At 55.5% G+C, this 16965-nt stretch overlaps 1 protein-coding gene across 4 annotated transcripts in view; it reads left to right on the top strand.

The window, feature by feature from the left end:
* HPX (hemopexin) overlaps positions 1-16604 on the top strand; it is a 298112-nt gene extending 281508 nt beyond the window's left edge. For 3 of the 4 annotated variants that reach the window (XM_075337717.1, XM_075337715.1, XM_075337716.1), the window contains 2 exons: positions 11307-11460; positions 12891-15851. In XM_075337717.1, coding sequence (XP_075193832.1) covers positions 11307-11460; positions 12891-13108 — 372 coding nt within the window. In that variant the 3' untranslated portion in view covers positions 13109-15851. Of the gene's footprint in view, positions 1-11306; positions 11461-12890 lie in introns of all 4 variants that reach the window. The other variant, XM_075337714.1, reaches the window with a different exon arrangement.
* The last annotated feature ends 361 nt before the right edge of the window (positions 16605-16965 follow it).

The raw sequence follows: 16965 nt of genomic DNA, 5'->3' as shown, positions 1-16965 counted from the left end.
GCACTCATTTCTGCTCTCAGGCCCTCTCCTCAGCACTTCTCTCAGCTCTCAGGCCCTCTCCTCAGCACTTCTCTCTGCTGTCAGGCCCTCTCCTCAGCACTGCTCTCTGCTCACAGGATGTCTTCTCAGTGCTCTTATCTGCTGTCAGGCCCACTCCTCAGCACTTCTCTCAGCTCTCACGCCATCTCCTCAGCACTTCTCTGCTCTCAGGCTCTCTCCTCAGCACTTCTCTCTGCTGTCAGGCCCTCTCCTCAGCACTTCTCTTTGGTCTCAGGCCCTCTCCTCAGCACTTCTCTCAGCTCTCAGGCCCTCTCCTCAGCACTTCTCTCTGCTCTCAGGCCCTCTACTCAGCACTTCTCTCTGCTCTCAGGCCCTCTCCTCAGCAGTCCTCTCTGCTCTCAGGCTGTCTCCTCAGCACTCCTCTCTGCTCTCAGGCCGTCTCCTCATCGCTTCTCTCTGCTGTTAGGCCCTCTACTCAGCACTTCTCTCTGCTCTCACGCCATCTCCTCAGCACTTCTCTGCTCTCAGGCTCTCTCCTCAGCACTTCTCTCTGCTGTCAGGCCCTCTCCTCAGCACTTCTCTTTGGTCTCAGGCCCTCTCCTCAGCACTTCTCTCAGCTCTCAGGCCCTCTCCTCAGCACTTCTCTCTGCTCTCAGGCCCTCTACTCAGCACTTCTCTCTGCTCTCAGGCCCTCTCCTCAGCAGTCCTCTCTGCTCTCAGGCTCTCTCCTCAGCACTCATCTCTGCTGTCAGGCCATCTCCTCATCTCTTCTCTCTGCTGTCAGGCCATCTCCTCAGCACTCCTCTGCTCTCAGGCCCTCTCCTCAGCACTCCTCTCTGCTGTCAGGCCGTCTCCTCAGCACTCCTCTCTGCTCTCAGGCCCTCTCCTCATCGCTTCTCTCTGCTGTCAGGCCATCTCCTCAGCACTCCTCTCTGCTCTCAGGCCGTCTCCTCAGCACTCCTCTCTGCTCTCAGGCTGTCTCCTCATTGCTTCTCTCAGCTCTCACGCCGTCTCCTCAGCACTCCTCTCTGCTCTCAGGCCATCTCCTTAGCACTTCTCTCTGCTCTCAGGCCCTCTCCTCAACACTTTTCTCTGCTCTCAGGCCCTCTCCTCAGCACTTCTCTTAGCTCTCAGACCCTCTCCTCAGCACTTTTCTCAGCTCTCAGGCCCTTCTCCTTCGTACTTCTCTCAGCTCTCAGGCCCTCTACTCAGCACTCATTTCTGCTCTCAGACCCTCTCCTCAGCACTTCTCTCAGCTCTCAGGCCCTCTCCTCAGCACTTCTTTCCGCTCTCAGGCCCTCTCCTCAGCACTTCTCTCTACTGTCAGGCCCTCTCCTCAGCACTTCTCTCTGCTCTCAGCCCCTCTCCTCAGCACTTCTCTCAGCTCTCAGACCCTCTACTCAGCACTTCTCTCTGCTCTCAGGCTGTCTCCTCAGCACTCCTCTCTGCTCTCAGGCCCTCTCCTCAGCACTCCTCTCTGCTCTCAGGCCCTCTCCTCAGCGCTCCTCTCTGCTCTCAGGCCCCCTCCTCAGTACTCCTCTCTGCTCTCAGGCCCTCTCCTCAGCACTGCTCTCTGCTCACAGGATGTCTTCTCAGTGCTCTTATCTGCTGTCAGGCCCACTCCTCAGCACTTCTCTCAGCTCTCACGCCGTCTCCTCAGCACTTCTCTGCTCTCAGGCCCTCTCCTCAGCACTTCTCTCTGCTGTCAGGCCCTCTCCTCAGCACTTCTCTTTGGTCTCAGGCCCTCTCCTCAGCACTTCTCTCAGCTCTCAGGCCCTCTCCTCAGCACTTCTCTCTGCTCTCAGGCCCTCTACTCAGCACTTCTCTTTGCTCTCAGGCCCTCTCCTCAGCAGTCCTCTCTGCTCTCAGGCTGTCTCTTCAGCACTCCTCTCTGCTCTTAGGCCGTCTCCTCATCGCTTCTCTCTGCTGTTAGGCCCTCTACTCAGCACTTCTCTCTGCTCTCAGGCCCTCTCCTCAGCACTCATCTCTGCTGTCAGGCTTTCTCCTCATCGCTTCTCTCTACTCTCAGGCCCTCTCCTCATCGCTCCTCTCTGCTCTCAGGCCCTCTCCTCAGCACTCCTCTGCTCTCAGGCCCTCTCCTCATCGCTTCTATCTGCTGTCAGGCCATCTCCTCAGCACTCCTCCCTGCTCTCAGGCCGTCTCCTCAGCACTCCTCTCTGCTCTCAGGCTGTCTCCTCATTGCTTCTCTCAGCTCTCACGCCGTCTCCTCAGCACTCCTCTCTGCTCTCAGGCCATCTCCTCAGCACTTCTCTCTGCTCTCAGGCCCTCTCCTCAACACTTTTCTCTGCTCTCAGGCCCTCTCCTCAGCACTTCTCTTAGCTCTCAGACCCTCTCCTCAGCACTTTTCTCAGCTCTCAGGCCCTTCTCCTTCGCACTTCTCTCAGCTCTCAGGCCCTCTACTCAGCACTCATTTCTGCTCTCAGACCCTCTCCTCAGCACTTCTCTCAGCTCTCAGGCCCTCTCCTCAACACTTCTTTCCGCTCTCAGGCCCTCTCCTCAGCACTTCTCTCTACTGTCAGGCCCTCTACTCAGCACTTCTCTCTGCTCTCAGGCCCTCTCCTCAGCACTTCTCTCTGCTCTCAGCCCCTCTCCTCAGCGCTCCTCTCTGCTCTCAGGCCCTCTCCTCAGTACTCCTCTCTGCTCTCAGGCTGTCTCCTCATCGCTTCTCTCTGCTCTCAGGCCCTCTCCTCAGCGCTCCTCTCTGCTCTCAGGCCCTCTCCTCAGCGCTCCTCTCTGCTCTCAGGCCCTCTCCTCAGCACTCCTCTGCTCTCAGGCCCTCTCCTCAGCACTTCTCTCTGCTCTCAGGCCCTCTCCTCAGCGCTCCTCTCTGCTCTCAGGCCCTCTCCTCAGTACTCCTCTCTGCTCTCAGGCTGTCTCCTCATCGCTTCTCTCAGCTCTCACGCCCTCTCCTCAGCACTTCTCTCTGCTCTCAGGCCCTCTCCTCAGCACTTCTCTCTGCTCTCAGGCCCTCTCCTCAGCACTTCTCTCAGCTCTCCGACCCTCTACTCAGCACTTCTCTCTGCTCTCAGGCCCTCTCCTCAGCACTTCTCTCAGCTCTCAGGCCCTCTCCTCAGCACTTCTCTCTGCTCTCAGGCCCTCTCCTCAGCACTTCTCTCTGCTCTCAGGCCCTCTCCTCAGCACTTCTCTCAGCTCTCCGACCCTCTACTCAGCACTTCTCTCTGCTCTCAGGCCCTCTCCTCAGCACTTCTCTCTGCTCTCAGGCCCTCTCCTCATCGCTTCTCTCTGCTGTCAGGTCCTCTCCTCAGCACTTCTCTCTGCTGTCAGGCCCTCTCAGCACTCATTTCTGCTCTCAGGCCCTCTCCTCAGCACTTCTCTCTGCTCTCAGGCCCTCTCCTCAGCACTTCTCTCTGCTGTCAGGATGTCTCCTCAGTGCTCTTATCTGCTGTCAGGCTCTCTCCTCAGCACTCATTTCTGCTCTCAGGCCCACTCCTCAGCACTCATTTCTGCTCTCAGGCCCTCTCCTCAGCACTTCTCTCTACTCTCAGGCCCTCTCCTCAGCACTCCTCTCTGCTCTCAGGCCCTCTACTCATCGCTTCTCTCTGCTGTCAGGCCCTCTCCTCAGCACTTGTCTCAGCTTTCAGGCCCTCTCCTCATCGCTTCTCTCTGCTGTCAGGCCCTCTCCTCAGCACTTCTCTCAGCTCTCAGGCCCTCTCCTCAGCACTCCTCTCTGCTCTCAGGCCCTCTCCTCAGCGCTCCTCTCTGCTCTCAGGCCCTCTCCTCAGTACTCCTCTCTGCTCTCAGGCTGTCTCCTCATCGCTTCTCTCTGCTCTCAGGCCCTCTCCTCAGCACTCCTCTGCTCTCAGGCCCTCTCCTCAGCGCTCCTCTCTGCTCTCAGGCCCTCTCCTCAGTACTCCTCTCTGCTCTCAGGCTGTCTCCTCATCGCTTCTCTCAGCTCTCACGCCGTCTCCTCAGCACTTCTCTCTGCTCTCAGGCCCTCTCCTCAGCACTTCTCTCTGCTCTCAGGCCCTCTCCTCAGCACTTCTCTCAGCTCTCCGACCCTCTACTCTGCACTTCTCTCTGCTCTCAGGCCCTCTCCTCAGCACTTCTCTCTGCTCTCAGGCCCTCTCCTCAGCACTTCTCTCTGCTCTCAGGCCCTCTCCTCAGCACTTCTCTCAGCTCTCCGACCCTCTACTCAGCACTTCTCTCTGCTCTCAGTCCCTCTCCTCAGCACTTCTCTCTGCTCTCAGGCCCTCTCCTCATCGCTTCTCTCTGCTGTCAGGTCCTCTCCTCAGCACTTCTCTCTGCTGTCAGGCCCTCTCAGCACTCATTTCTGCTCTCAGGCCCTCTCCTCAGCACTTCTCTCTGCTCTCAGGCCCTCTCCTCAGCACTTCTCTCTGCTCTCAGGCCCTCTCCTCAGTACTCCTCTCTGCTCTCAGGCCCTCTCCTCAGCACTTCTCTCTGCTGTCAGGATGTCTCCTCAGTGCTCTTATCTGCTTTCAGGCTCTCTCCTCAGCACTCATTTCTGCTCTCAGGCCCACTCCTCAGCACTCATTTCTGCTCTCAGGCCCTCTCCTCAGCACTTCTCTCTGCTCTCAGGCCCTCTCCTCAGCACTTCTCTCTACTCTCAGGCCCTCTCCTCAGCACTCCTCTCTGCTCCCAGGCCCTCTACTCATCGCTTCTCTCTGCTGTCAGGCCCTCTCCTCAGCACTTGTCTCAGCTTTCAGGCCCTCTCCTCATCGCTTCTCTCTGCTCTCAGGCCCTCTCCTCAGCACTTCTCTCTGCTGTCAGGCCCTCTCCTCAGCACTTCTCTTTGGTCTCAGGCCCTCTCCTCAGCACTCCTCTGCTCTCAGGCCCTCTCCTCAGCGCTCCTCTCTGCTCTCAGGCCCTCTCCTCAGTACTCCTCTCTGCTCTCAGGCTGTCTCCTCATCGCTTCTCTCAGCTCTCAGGCCCTCTACTCAGCACTCATTTCTGCTCTCAGGTCCTCTCCTCAGCGCTTCTCTCAGCTCTCAGGCCCTCTCCTCAGTACTCATTTCTGCTCTCAGACCCTCTCCTCAGCACTTTTCTCAGCTCTCAGGCCCTCTCCTCAGCACTTCTCTCTGCTGTCAGGCCCTCTACTCAGCACTTCTCTCTGCTCTCAGGCCCTCTCCTCAGCACTTCTCTCTGCTCCCAGGCCCTCTCCTCAGCACTTCTCTCAGCTCTCAGACCCTCTACTCAGCACTTCTCTCTGCTCTCAGGCTGTCTCCTCAGCACTTCTCTCTGCTCTCAGGCCCTCTCCTCAGCACTCCTCTCTGCTCTCAGGCCCTCTCCTCAGCGCTCCTCTCTGCTCTCAGGCCCTCTCCTCAGTACTCCTCTCTGCTCTCAGGCTGTCTCCTCATCGCTTCTCTCTGCTCTCAGGCCCTCTCCTCAGCACTCCTCTCTGCTCTCAGGCCCTCTCCTCAGCGCTCCTCTCTGCTCTCAGGCCCTCTCCTCAGCACTCCTCTCTGCTCCAGGCCCTCTCCTCAGTACTCCTCTCTGCTCTCAGGCCCTCTCCTCAGCGCTCCTATCTGCTCTCAGGCCCTCTCCTCAGCGCTCCTCTCTGCTCTCAGGCCCTCTCCTCAGTACTCCTCTCTGCTCTCAGGCCGTCTCCTCATCGCTTCTCTCTGCTCTCACGCCGTCTCCTCAGCACTCCTCTCTGCTCTCAGGCTGTCTCCTCAGCACTTCTCTCTGCTCTCAGGCCCTCTCCTCAGCACTTCTCTCTGCTCTCAGGCCCTCTCCTCAGCACTTCTCTCAGCTCTCAGACCCTCTACTCAGCACTTCTCTCTGCTCTCAGGCTGTCTCCTCAGCACTCCTCTCTGCTCTCAGGCCCTCTCCTCAGTACTCCTCTCTGCTCTCAGGCTGTCTCCTCATCGCTTCTCTCAGCTCTCACGCCGTCTCCTCAGCACTTCTCTCTGCTCTCAGACCCTCTCCTCAGCACTTCTCTCAGCTCTCAGGCCCTCTCCTCAGCACTTCTCTCAGCTCTCAGTCCCTCTCCTCAGCACTTCTCTCAGCTCTCAGGCCCTCTCCTCAGCACTTCTCTCAACTCTCATACCCTCTACTCAGCACTTCTCTCTGCTCTCAGGTCATCTCCTCAGCACTCCTTTCTGCTCCCAGGCCGCCTCATCAGCACTCCTCTCTGCTCTAAGGTCATCTCCTTATCGCTTCTCTCTGCTGTCAGGCCCTCTCCTCATCACTTCTCTCTGCTGTCAGGCCCTCTCCTCATCGCTTCTCTCTGCTGTCAGGCCCTCTCCTCAGTACTCCTCTCTGCTCTCAGGCCCTCTCCTCAGCACTCCTCTCTGCTCTCAGGCCCTCTCCTCAGCACTCCTCTCTGCTCTCAGGCCCTCTCCTCAGCACTCCTCTCTGCTCTCAGGCCGCCTCGTCAGCACTCCTCTCTGCTCTCAGGTCATCTCATCAGCACTCCTCTCTGCTCTCAGGTCATCTCATCAGCTCTCCTCTCTGCTCTAAGGTCATCTCCTCATCGCTTCTCTCTGCTGTCAGGCCGCCTCGTCAGCACTCCTCTCTGCTCTCAGACCCTCTACTCAGCACTCCTCTCTGCTCTAAGGTCATCTCCTCAGCACTCCTCTCTGCTCTCAGGCCCTCTCCTCAGCACTCCTCTCTGCTCTGCCCATCTCCTCAGCACTTCTCTCTGCTCTCAGGCCGCCTCGTCAGCACTCCTCTCTGCTCTAAGGTCATCTCATCAGCACTTCTCTCAGCTCTCAGACCCTCTCCTCAGCGCTCCTCTCTTCTCTCAGACCCTCTCCTCAGCGCTCCTCTCTGCTCTCAGGCCCTCTCCTCAGCACTCCTCTCTGCTGTCAGGCCCTCTCCTCAGCACTTCTCTCAGCTCTCAGGCCCTCTCCTCAGCACTTCTCTCTGCTCTCAGGCCCTCTCCTCAGCATTCCTCTCTGCTCTGCCCATCTCCTCAGCACTTCTCTCTGCTCTCAGGCCCTCTCCTCAGCACTTCTCTCTGCTCTCAGGCCCTCTCCTCAGCACTCCTCTCTGCTCTAAGGTCATCTCATCAGCACTTCTCTCTGCTCTCAGGCCCTCTCCTCAGCACTTCTCTCTGCTCTCAGGCCCTCTCCTCAGCACTTCTCTCTGCTCCCAGGCCCTCTCCTCAGCACTTCTCTCTGCTGTCAGGCCCTCTCCTCAGCACTTCTCTCTGCTCCCAGGCCCTCTCTTCAGCACTTCTCTCTGCTCTCAGGCCCTCTCCTCAGCACTTCTCTTTGGTCTCAGACCCTCTCCTCAGCAGTCCTCTCTGCTCTCAGGCTGTCTCCTCAGCACTTCTCTCTGCTCTCAGGCCCTCTCCTCATCGCTTCTCTCTGCTGTCAGGCCCTCTCCTCAGCACTTCTCTCTGCTCTCAGGCCCTCTCCTCAGCACTTCTCTCTGCTCTCAGGCCCTCTCCTCAGCAGTCCTCTCTGCTCTCAGGCCCTCTCCTCAGCAGTCCTCTCTGCTCTCAGGCTGTCTCCTCAGCACTCCTCTCTGCTGTCAGGCCCTCTCCTCATCGCTTCTCTCTGCTGTTAGGCCCTCTCCTCAGCACTTCTCTCTGCTCTCATGCCCTCTCCTCAGCATTCCTCTCTGCTCTGCCCATCTCCTCAGCACTTCTCTCTGCTCTCAGGCCCTCTCCTCAGCACTTCTCTCTGCTCTCAGGCCCTCTCCTCAGCACTTCTCTCTGCTCTCAGGTCATCTCCTCAGCACTTCTCTCTGCTCTCAGGCCCTCTCCTCAGCACTTCTCTCTGCTCTCAGGCCCTCTCCTCAGCACTTCTCTCTGCTCTCAGGCCCTCTCCTCAGCACTCCTCTCTGCTCTCAGGTCATCTCCTCAGCACTTCTCTCTGCTCTCAGGCCCTCCCCTCAGCACTTCTCTCTGCTCTCAGGCCCTCTCCTCAGCACTTCTCTCTGCTCTCAGGCCCTCCCCTCAGCACTTCTCTCTGCTCTCAGGCCCTCCCCTCAGCACTTCTCTCTGCTCTCAGGCCCTCCCCTCAGCACTTCTCTCTGCTCTCAGGCCCTCTCCTCAGCACTCCTCTCTGCTCTCAGGCCCTCTCCTCAGCGCTCCTCTCTGCTCTCAGGCCCTCTCCTCAGTACTCCTCTCTGCTCTCAGGCTGTCTCCTCATCGCTTCTCTCTGCTCTCAGGCCCTCTCCTCAGCACTCCTCTCTGCTCTCAGGCCCTCTCCTCAGCGCTCCTCTCTGCTCTCAGGCCCTCTCCTCAGCACTCCTCTCTGCTCCAGGCCCTCTCCTCAGTACTCCTCTCTGCTCTCAGGCCCTCTCCTCAGCGCTCCTATCTGCTCTCAGGCCCTCTCCTCAGCGCTCCTCTCTGCTCTCAGGCCCTCTCCTCAGTACTCCTCTCTGCTCTCAGGCCGTCTCCTCATCGCTTCTCTCTGCTCTCACGCCGTCTCCTCAGCACTCCTCTCTGCTCTCAGGCTGTCTCCTCAGCACTTCTCTCTGCTCTCAGGCCCTCTCCTCAGCACTTCTCTCTGCTCTCAGGCCCTCTCCTCAGCACTTCTCTCAGCTCTCAGACCCTCTACTCAGCACTTCTCTCTGCTCTCAGGCTGTCTCCTCAGCACTCCTCTCTGCTCTCAGGCCCTCTCCTCAGTACTCCTCTCTGCTCTCAGGCTGTCTCCTCATCGCTTCTCTCAGCTCTCACGCCGTCTCCTCAGCACTTCTCTCTGCTCTCAGACCCTCTCCTCAGCACTTCTCTCAGCTCTCAGGCCCTCTCCTCAGCACTTCTCTCAGCTCTCAGTCCCTCTCCTCAGCACTTCTCTCAGCTCTCAGGCCCTCTCCTCAGCACTTCTCTCAACTCTCATACCCTCTACTCAGCACTTCTCTCTGCTCTCAGGTCATCTCCTCAGCACTCCTTTCTGCTCCCAGGCCGCCTCATCAGCACTCCTCTCTGCTCTAAGGTCATCTCCTTATCGCTTCTCTCTGCTGTCAGGCCCTCTCCTCATCACTTCTCTCTGCTGTCAGGCCCTCTCCTCATCGCTTCTCTCTGCTGTCAGGCCCTCTCCTCAGTACTCCTCTCTGCTCTCAGGCCCTCTCCTCAGCACTCCTCTCTGCTCTCAGGCCCTCTCCTCAGCACTCCTCTCTGCTCTCAGGCCCTCTCCTCAGCACTCCTCTCTGCTCTCAGGCCGCCTCGTCAGCACTCCTCTCTGCTCTCAGGTCATCTCATCAGCACTCCTCTCTGCTCTCAGGTCATCTCATCAGCTCTCCTCTCTGCTCTAAGGTCATCTCCTCATCGCTTCTCTCTGCTGTCAGGCCGCCTCGTCAGCACTCCTCTCTGCTCTCAGACCCTCTACTCAGCACTCCTCTCTGCTCTAAGGTCATCTCCTCAGCACTCCTCTCTGCTCTCAGGCCCTCTCCTCAGCACTCCTCTCTGCTCTGCCCATCTCCTCAGCACTTCTCTCTGCTCTCAGGCCGCCTCGTCAGCACTCCTCTCTGCTCTAAGGTCATCTCATCAGCACTTCTCTCAGCTCTCAGACCCTCTCCTCAGCGCTCCTCTCTTCTCTCAGACCCTCTCCTCAGCGCTCCTCTCTGCTCTCAGGCCCTCTCCTCAGCACTCCTCTCTGCTGTCAGGCCCTCTCCTCAGCACTTCTCTCAGCTCTCAGGCCCTCTCCTCAGCACTTCTCTCTGCTCTCAGGCCCTCTCCTCAGCATTCCTCTCTGCTCTGCCCATCTCCTCAGCACTTCTCTCTGCTCTCAGGCCCTCTCCTCAGCACTTCTCTCTGCTCTCAGGCCCTCTCCTCAGCACTCCTCTCTGCTCTAAGGTCATCTCATCAGCACTTCTCTCTGCTCTCAGGCCCTCTCCTCAGCACTTCTCTCTGCTGTCAGGCCCTCTCCTCAGCACTTCTCTCTGCTCCCAGGCCCTCTCTTCAGCACTTCTCTCTGCTCTCAGGCCCTCTCCTCAGCACTTCTCTTTGGTCTCAGACCCTCTCCTCAGCAGTCCTCTCTGCTCTCAGGCTGTCTCCTCAGCACTTCTCTCTGCTCTCAGGCCCTCTCCTCATCGCTTCTCTCTGCTGTCAGGCCCTCTCCTCAGCACTTCTCTCTGCTCTCAGGCCCTCTCCTCAGCACTTCTCTCTGCTCTCAGGCCCTCTCCTCAGCAGTCCTCTCTGCTCTCAGGCCCTCTCCTCAGCAGTCCTCTCTGCTCTCAGGCTGTCTCCTCAGCACTCCTCTCTGCTGTCAGGCCCTCTCCTCATCGCTTCTCTCTGCTGTTAGGCCCTCTCCTCAGCACTTCTCTCTGCTCTCATGCCCTCTCCTCAGCATTCCTCTCTGCTCTGCCCATCTCCTCAGCACTTCTCTCTGCTCTCAGGCCCTCTCCTCAGCACTTCTCTCTGCTCTCAGGCCCTCTCCTCAGCACTTCTCTCTGCTCTCAGGTCATCTCCTCAGCACTTCTCTCTGCTCTCAGGCCCTCTCCTCAGCACTTCTCTCTGCTCTCAGGCCCTCTCCTCAGCACTTCTCTCTGCTCTCAGGCCCTCTCCTCAGCACTCCTCTCTGCTCTCAGGTCATCTCCTCAGCACTTCTCTCTGCTCTCAGGCCCTCCCCTCAGCACTTCTCTCTGCTCTCAGGCCCTCTCCTCAGCACTTCTCTCTGCTCTCAGGCCCTCCCCTCAGCACTTCTCTCTGCTCTCAGGCCCTCCCCTCAGCACTTCTCTCTGCTCTCAGGCCCTCTCCTCAGCACTTCTCTCTGCTCCCAGGCCCTCTCCTCAGCACTTCTCTCTGCTCTCAGGCCCTCTCCTCAGCACTTCTCTCTGCTCCCAGGCCCTCTCCTCAGCACTTCTCTCTGCTCTCAGGCCCTCCCCTCAGCACTTCTCTCTGCTCTCAGGCCCTCTCCTCAGCACTCCTCTCTGCTCTCAGGCCTTCTCCTCAGCACTCCTCTCTGCTCTCAGGTCATCTCCTCAGCACTTCTCTCTGCTCTCAGGCCCTCTCCTCAGCACTTCTCTCTGCTCTCAGGCCCTCTCCTCAGCACTCCTCTCTGCTCTCAGGCCGCCATCTTCCTCCATCTCCAGAACGAGGTCTTCTAGGGCCTGGATGCTGGATGGAGGGTTCTGACAACTTTTCTTCTCGGAACTTCCCATAGTAGCTCGGTTGTCAGATCCGGAGACACTTGGCCCCTGAATCTCTGTCACTTGTTCTTCTCAGATGTGAGTTCTGTATCATTTTCATGTAGAAGAGCTTGTCCACCGATTGCCGGAGTGAAGGCGGCATCTTCTCTGTCACTATAGAGCAGCACAACTGTGACTTAATGATCCCATCAATGACCTGTAGCCCCCGATACTGGCAACTTGTGCAGCCCTCGACACCAGCAGCTCTCACTTTTGTCTCATAGGGCTCTCAGGTCTCCGTTTACCTGTCCGATCAGATATATATCCCAGTTGCAGGATATCCAAAGGCCATACAGGAAGAATGGGACGTGAGCGGGGTGACGGCAGTAGACGCAGCCTTCACCTGCCCGCACTCCAGTGACTTATATCTCATTATGGGTAAGTTGTCTACATCATGGGCGCCAGCAAGGTATATACTGTACACTGGAGGATAAAACGTGATGTAAAAGCAGAATAGTGACTGCAGCTCTGGAGGTGACTGGAGGATAAAACGTGATGTAAAAGCAGAATAGTGACTGCAGCTCTGGAGGTGACTGGAGGATAAAACGTGATGTAAAAGCAGAATAGTGACTGCAGCTCTGGAGGTGACTGGAGGATAAAACGTGATGTAAAAGCAGAATAGTGACTGCAGCTCTGGAGGTGACTGGAGGATAAAACGTGATGTAACAGCAGAATAGTGACTGCAGCTCTGGAGGTGACTGGAGGATAAAACGTGATGTAAAAGCAGAATAGTGACTGCAGCTCTGGAGGTGACTGGAGAATAAGACACGATGTAATGGCAGAATAGTGAGTATAGCTCTGAAGGTGACTGGAGGATCAGACATGATGTAAAAGCACAATAGTGACTGCAGCTCTAGAGGTGACTGGAGGATAAGACATGATGTAACAGCAGAATAGTGACTGCAGCTCTGGAGGTGACTGGAGGATAAGACATGATGCAACAGCAGAATAGTGACTGCAGCTCTGGAGGTGACTGGAGGATAAGACAGAATGTAACAGCAGAATAGTGAGTGCAGCTCTGGAGGTGACTGGAGGATAAGACATGATGTAACAGTAGAATAGTGATTGCAGCTCTGGAGGTGACTGGAGAATAAGGCACGATGTAACAGTAGAATAGTGACTGCAGCTCTGGAAGTGACTGAAGGATAAGACATGATGTACCAGCAGAATAGTGACTGCAGCTCTGGGGGTGACTGGAGGATAAGACACACGGTAACAGTAGAATAGTGATTTCAGCTCTGGAGGTGACTAGAGAATAAGACACGATGTAACAGCAGAATAGTGACTGCAGGTCTGGAGGTGACTGAAGGATAAGACATGATGTAACAGCAGAATAGTGACGGCAGCTCTGGGGGTGACTGGAGGATAAGACACAAGGTAACAGCAGAATAGTGACTGCAGCTCTGGGGGTGACTGGAGGATAAGACACAAGGTAACAGCAGAATAGTGACTGCAGCTCTGGGTGTGATTGGAGGATAAGACACAAGGTAACATCAGAATAGTGACTGCAGCTCTGGGGGTGACTGGAGGATAAGACATGATGTAACAGCAGAATAGTGACTGCAGCTCTGGGGGTGACTGGAGGATAAAACATGATGTAACAGCAGAATAGTGACTGCAGCTCTGGGGGTGACTGGAGTGTAAGATGTGATAACTCTGGCTCATTATGAGGTTTGAGGCCTGATGGAGGATGTGTTGTGTTTGGGGGGATGTTGGTGGACACTTCAGACTTGGGGGATATTTAGTGCCCTTTTTTACGTTACAGCAGGTTTTCTTGCAATCTTTGACTGCCCTGCATGTTTACATAGGTAACAAGCTCATCCTAGTGGACCTGACCACACAGAAGCGTTATGGAGAAGACCGGACCATCATCCACACAAATCTGGACAGCGCTATGTGTAATACTCATGGGTTGTATCTGCTCCAAGGTCCAATCTTCTACCACTACAAGAATGTGGAGGAGCTGCTGTCCTCCCGGAAAGCTCCGGCCCCCGGCGACATCTCCTCCTACTTCCTGGACTGCTAGATCCATACACCGACCCCAGGGACATCTCCTCCTACTTCCTGGACTGCTAGATCCAGACACCGACCCCAGGGACATCTCCTCCTACTTCCCGGACTGCTAGATCCATACACCGACCCCAGGGACATCTCCTCCTACTTCCTGGACTGCTAGATCCTGACACCGACCCCAGGGACATCGCCTCCTACTTCCTGGACTGCTAGATCCAGACACCGACCCCAGGGACATCTCCTCCTACTTCCCGGACTGCTAGATCCATACACCGACCCCAGGGACATCGCCTCCTACTTCCTGGACTGCTAGATCCAGACACCGACCCCAGGGACATCTCCTCCTACTTCCCGGACTGCTAGATCCATACACCGACCCCAGGGACATCTCCTCCTACTTCCTGGACTGCTAGATCCTGACACCGACCCCAGGGACATCGCCTCCTACTTCCTGGACTGCTAGATCCATACACCGACCCCAGGGACATCGCCTCCTACTTCCTGGACTGCTAGATCCAGACACCGACCCCAGGGACATCTCCTCCTACTTCCCGGACTGCTAGATCCATACACCGACCCCAGGGACATCTCCTCCTACTTCCTGGACTGCTAGATCCATACACCGACCCCAGGGACATCTCCTCCTACTTCCTGGACTGCTAGATCCATACACCAACGCCAGGGACATCTCCTCCTACTTCCTGGACTGCTAGATCCATACACCGACCCCAGGGACATCTCCTCCTACTTCCCGGACTGCTAGATCCATACACCGACCCCAGGGACATCTCCTCCTACTTCCTGGACTGCTAGATCCATACACCGACCCCAGGGACATCTCCTCCTACTTCCTGGACTGCTAGATCCATACACCGACGCCAGGGACATCTCCTCCTACTTCCTGGACTGCTAGATCCATACACCGACCCCAGGGACATCTCCTCCTACTTCTTGGACTGCTAGATCCATACACCGACCCCAGGGACATCTCCTCCTACTTCCCGGACTGCTAGATCCAGACACCGACCCCAGGGACATCGCCTCCTACTTCCCGGACTGCTACATCCATACACCGACCCCAGGGACATCGCCTCCTACTTCCTGGACTGCTAGATCCATACACCGACCCCAGGGACATCGCCTCTGTTATGGTTAATATTTTATATTAAGTTTGATTATCATTTAAGCAATTTATATATCTATATATCTTTGATAATTTTGTACTTTTATATTAGCTTCATAAGTGTTATTCATAAAAGCAATAACACAGGGTGTACTCTTTGTTATAAAGATGCTTTTGTCTCAAATGTCTTTGTTAATGAAGGTCCAGAAAACTGGACAGAACTAGATTTTTAGGAATGCAGCAGGATCCATAATTTACGATTTTGTTATTTTCAACCTATATACCCATTTAAGGTAATCTATTAAGTCATGCCCCTTTCTTTGTGATAGTAATAAAACTAGTGTCTTGGGCATCTGAGGGTCAGACAAGCCTAGCACACTGACACAATTGGCTGTGTGTGTGTCCTTGTTCTCCGATCGATCGACCAACTTGATTTAGTTAACACTGGCAAACGTGTGAGACCATTTGTCTTTTTCCTATAGCTTTTTTTGTATAGCAAGGTTTCCACGACACCTCCTACTTCATGGACTGCTAGATCCAGACACCGACCCCAGGGACATCGCCTCCTACTTCATGGACTGCTAGATTCATACACCGACCCCAGGGACATCGCCTCCTACTTCCTGGACTGCTAGATCCAGACACCGACCCCAGGGACATCACCTCCTACTTCATGGACTGCTAGATCCATACACCGACGCCAGGGACATTTCCTCCTACTTCCTGGACTGCTAGATCCATACACCGACCCCAGGGACATAGCCTCCTACTTCCTGGACTGCTAGATCCATACACCGACCCCAGGGACATCGCCTCCTACTTCCCGGACTGCTAGATCCATACACCAACCCCAGGGACATCGCCTCCTACTTCCTGGACTGCTAGATCCATACACCGTCCCCAGGGACATCGCCTTCTACTTCATGGACTGCTAGATCCATACACCGACCCCAGGGACATCGCCTCCTAGTTCCCTGACTGCTAGATCCATACACCGACCCCAGGGACATCTCCTCCTACTTCATGGACTGCTAGATCCATACACCGACCCCAGGGACATCGCCTCCTACTTACCGGACTGCTAGATCCATACACCGACCCCAGGGACATCGCCTCCTACTTCCCAGACTGCTAGATCCATACACTGGCTTCAGGGGACATCGCCTCCTACTTCCCGGACTGCTAAATCCATACATCAGTCCCGGGGACATCGCCTCCTACTTCCTGGACTGCTAGATCCATACACTGTCTCCAGGGGACATCGCCTTCTACTTCCCAGACTGCTAGATCCATACACTGGCTTCAGGGGACATCGCATTCTACTTCCCAGACTACTAAATCCATACATCAGCCCCGGGGACATCGCCTCCTACTTCCTGGACTGCTAGATCCATACATCAGCCCCGGGGACTTTCCCTCCTACTTCGTAGACTGCTCTATCCATACACTGTCCACAAGAACTGCTCCCCTGGCTGTCTGAAAGCAACGCCGGCGACACAGCCAGCAGTGAGACCAGCTGCCTTCGTCTTCTCCAAACCTGGATGCCTGGAGGGCCTTGGAGCATCATAGAGAGGCTTCTAAATATTGGACGGAAGTGTATACAGTTATTGAGAGTATTGATCTTTTTTTTTTTTTTCTTCTTTCTCTTTTTCTTCTCCTGTTTAACAAAATGGATGTCTGGGTCACCGTGACATGTATGGATAGGACTGCCTTTGTAACTAATTAGCACCGGTTTATGGCACCATGGACTCTGCTGATGAAAAGTTTGATTGATGCTATTAATGTACAGATATAGAGTTTTGATGTGCTATTTTGCTCTGCTCTTCTGCTATTTTTCTATACTGCTTCTCTCTGCTTTTTGTGTAAAGTGTATAAGGATTTATAGAACTGATAGGAGTTTGGATATTTGAAACGTTAAAGTGATAGACCTCCCAGAAAGGGAAGAATGTTTAACCTGTTGATATGTATGACAAAAATTGCGGTATACTCTGTATTTTGTTTTGCAGCCCCGGAGTGCTGCGATTCACTGTGGGGGAATGTGGTGCCCCTGAGGCTCAGTCGCCACAGGGTATTGCATCTGATTTAAGGTGCAATGTTTATTCCGGTTAAGAAGAGGTTAATCACTGGTGTTTTTCACTTACACAACATCCAGTAAGTCAGCCAGTTACACAACTCAGGAAGCCAGACACCCTTGGAAATTCCCGGTTGGGACAACCACTAGTGAGTCACCAGGAAGGTGGGGGCCGCACTGAGAGAGTAAGGAACACACTGGAGAATAGGCTGAGACTCTGAACAACACAGTCACAGGAGAGAGTGCTTAAGAGCATCTCCTGCTAGAACCAGGCAGACTAGAAAAAAGCGAGAGGCAACCGGTGGAGCTATTGAGACAGAGAACTAGGTAGCTGGAGGTTGAGCCTAACCGTTCCCACAGTGCCAGTGCAAGCAGGGTGCAGAGCCCTAGAGTGGGACATATTGCACGTTGGACCACCAGAATCTGCACGGGATGGGGATTCCAAGTCCCATCGCCCACCACCAACTTTCCCGGACCACAGTGACACATAGGGTCCCGGGTCAAGTTCACGGTCGGGCCCCATAGCAGATCCACGCCACCTGCATACGGGACAGGGCACTTTACAAAAACACCGGGTCCCCAAGTTGCTTCAAGCCACGGGGATCCACAAGTAAGTGCAGAGGAGGAAGGTCTCACACTCCACAGACACCGGTGATTGCTTCTGATTTACCCGGGA

Source organism: Anomaloglossus baeobatrachus, chromosome 2 (genome assembly GCF_048569485.1).
Source record: "Anomaloglossus baeobatrachus isolate aAnoBae1 chromosome 2, aAnoBae1.hap1, whole genome shotgun sequence".
Taxonomy (NCBI): domain Eukaryota; kingdom Metazoa; phylum Chordata; class Amphibia; order Anura; family Aromobatidae; genus Anomaloglossus; species Anomaloglossus baeobatrachus.
This window is presented reverse-complemented; position numbering and strand designations above follow the sequence as displayed.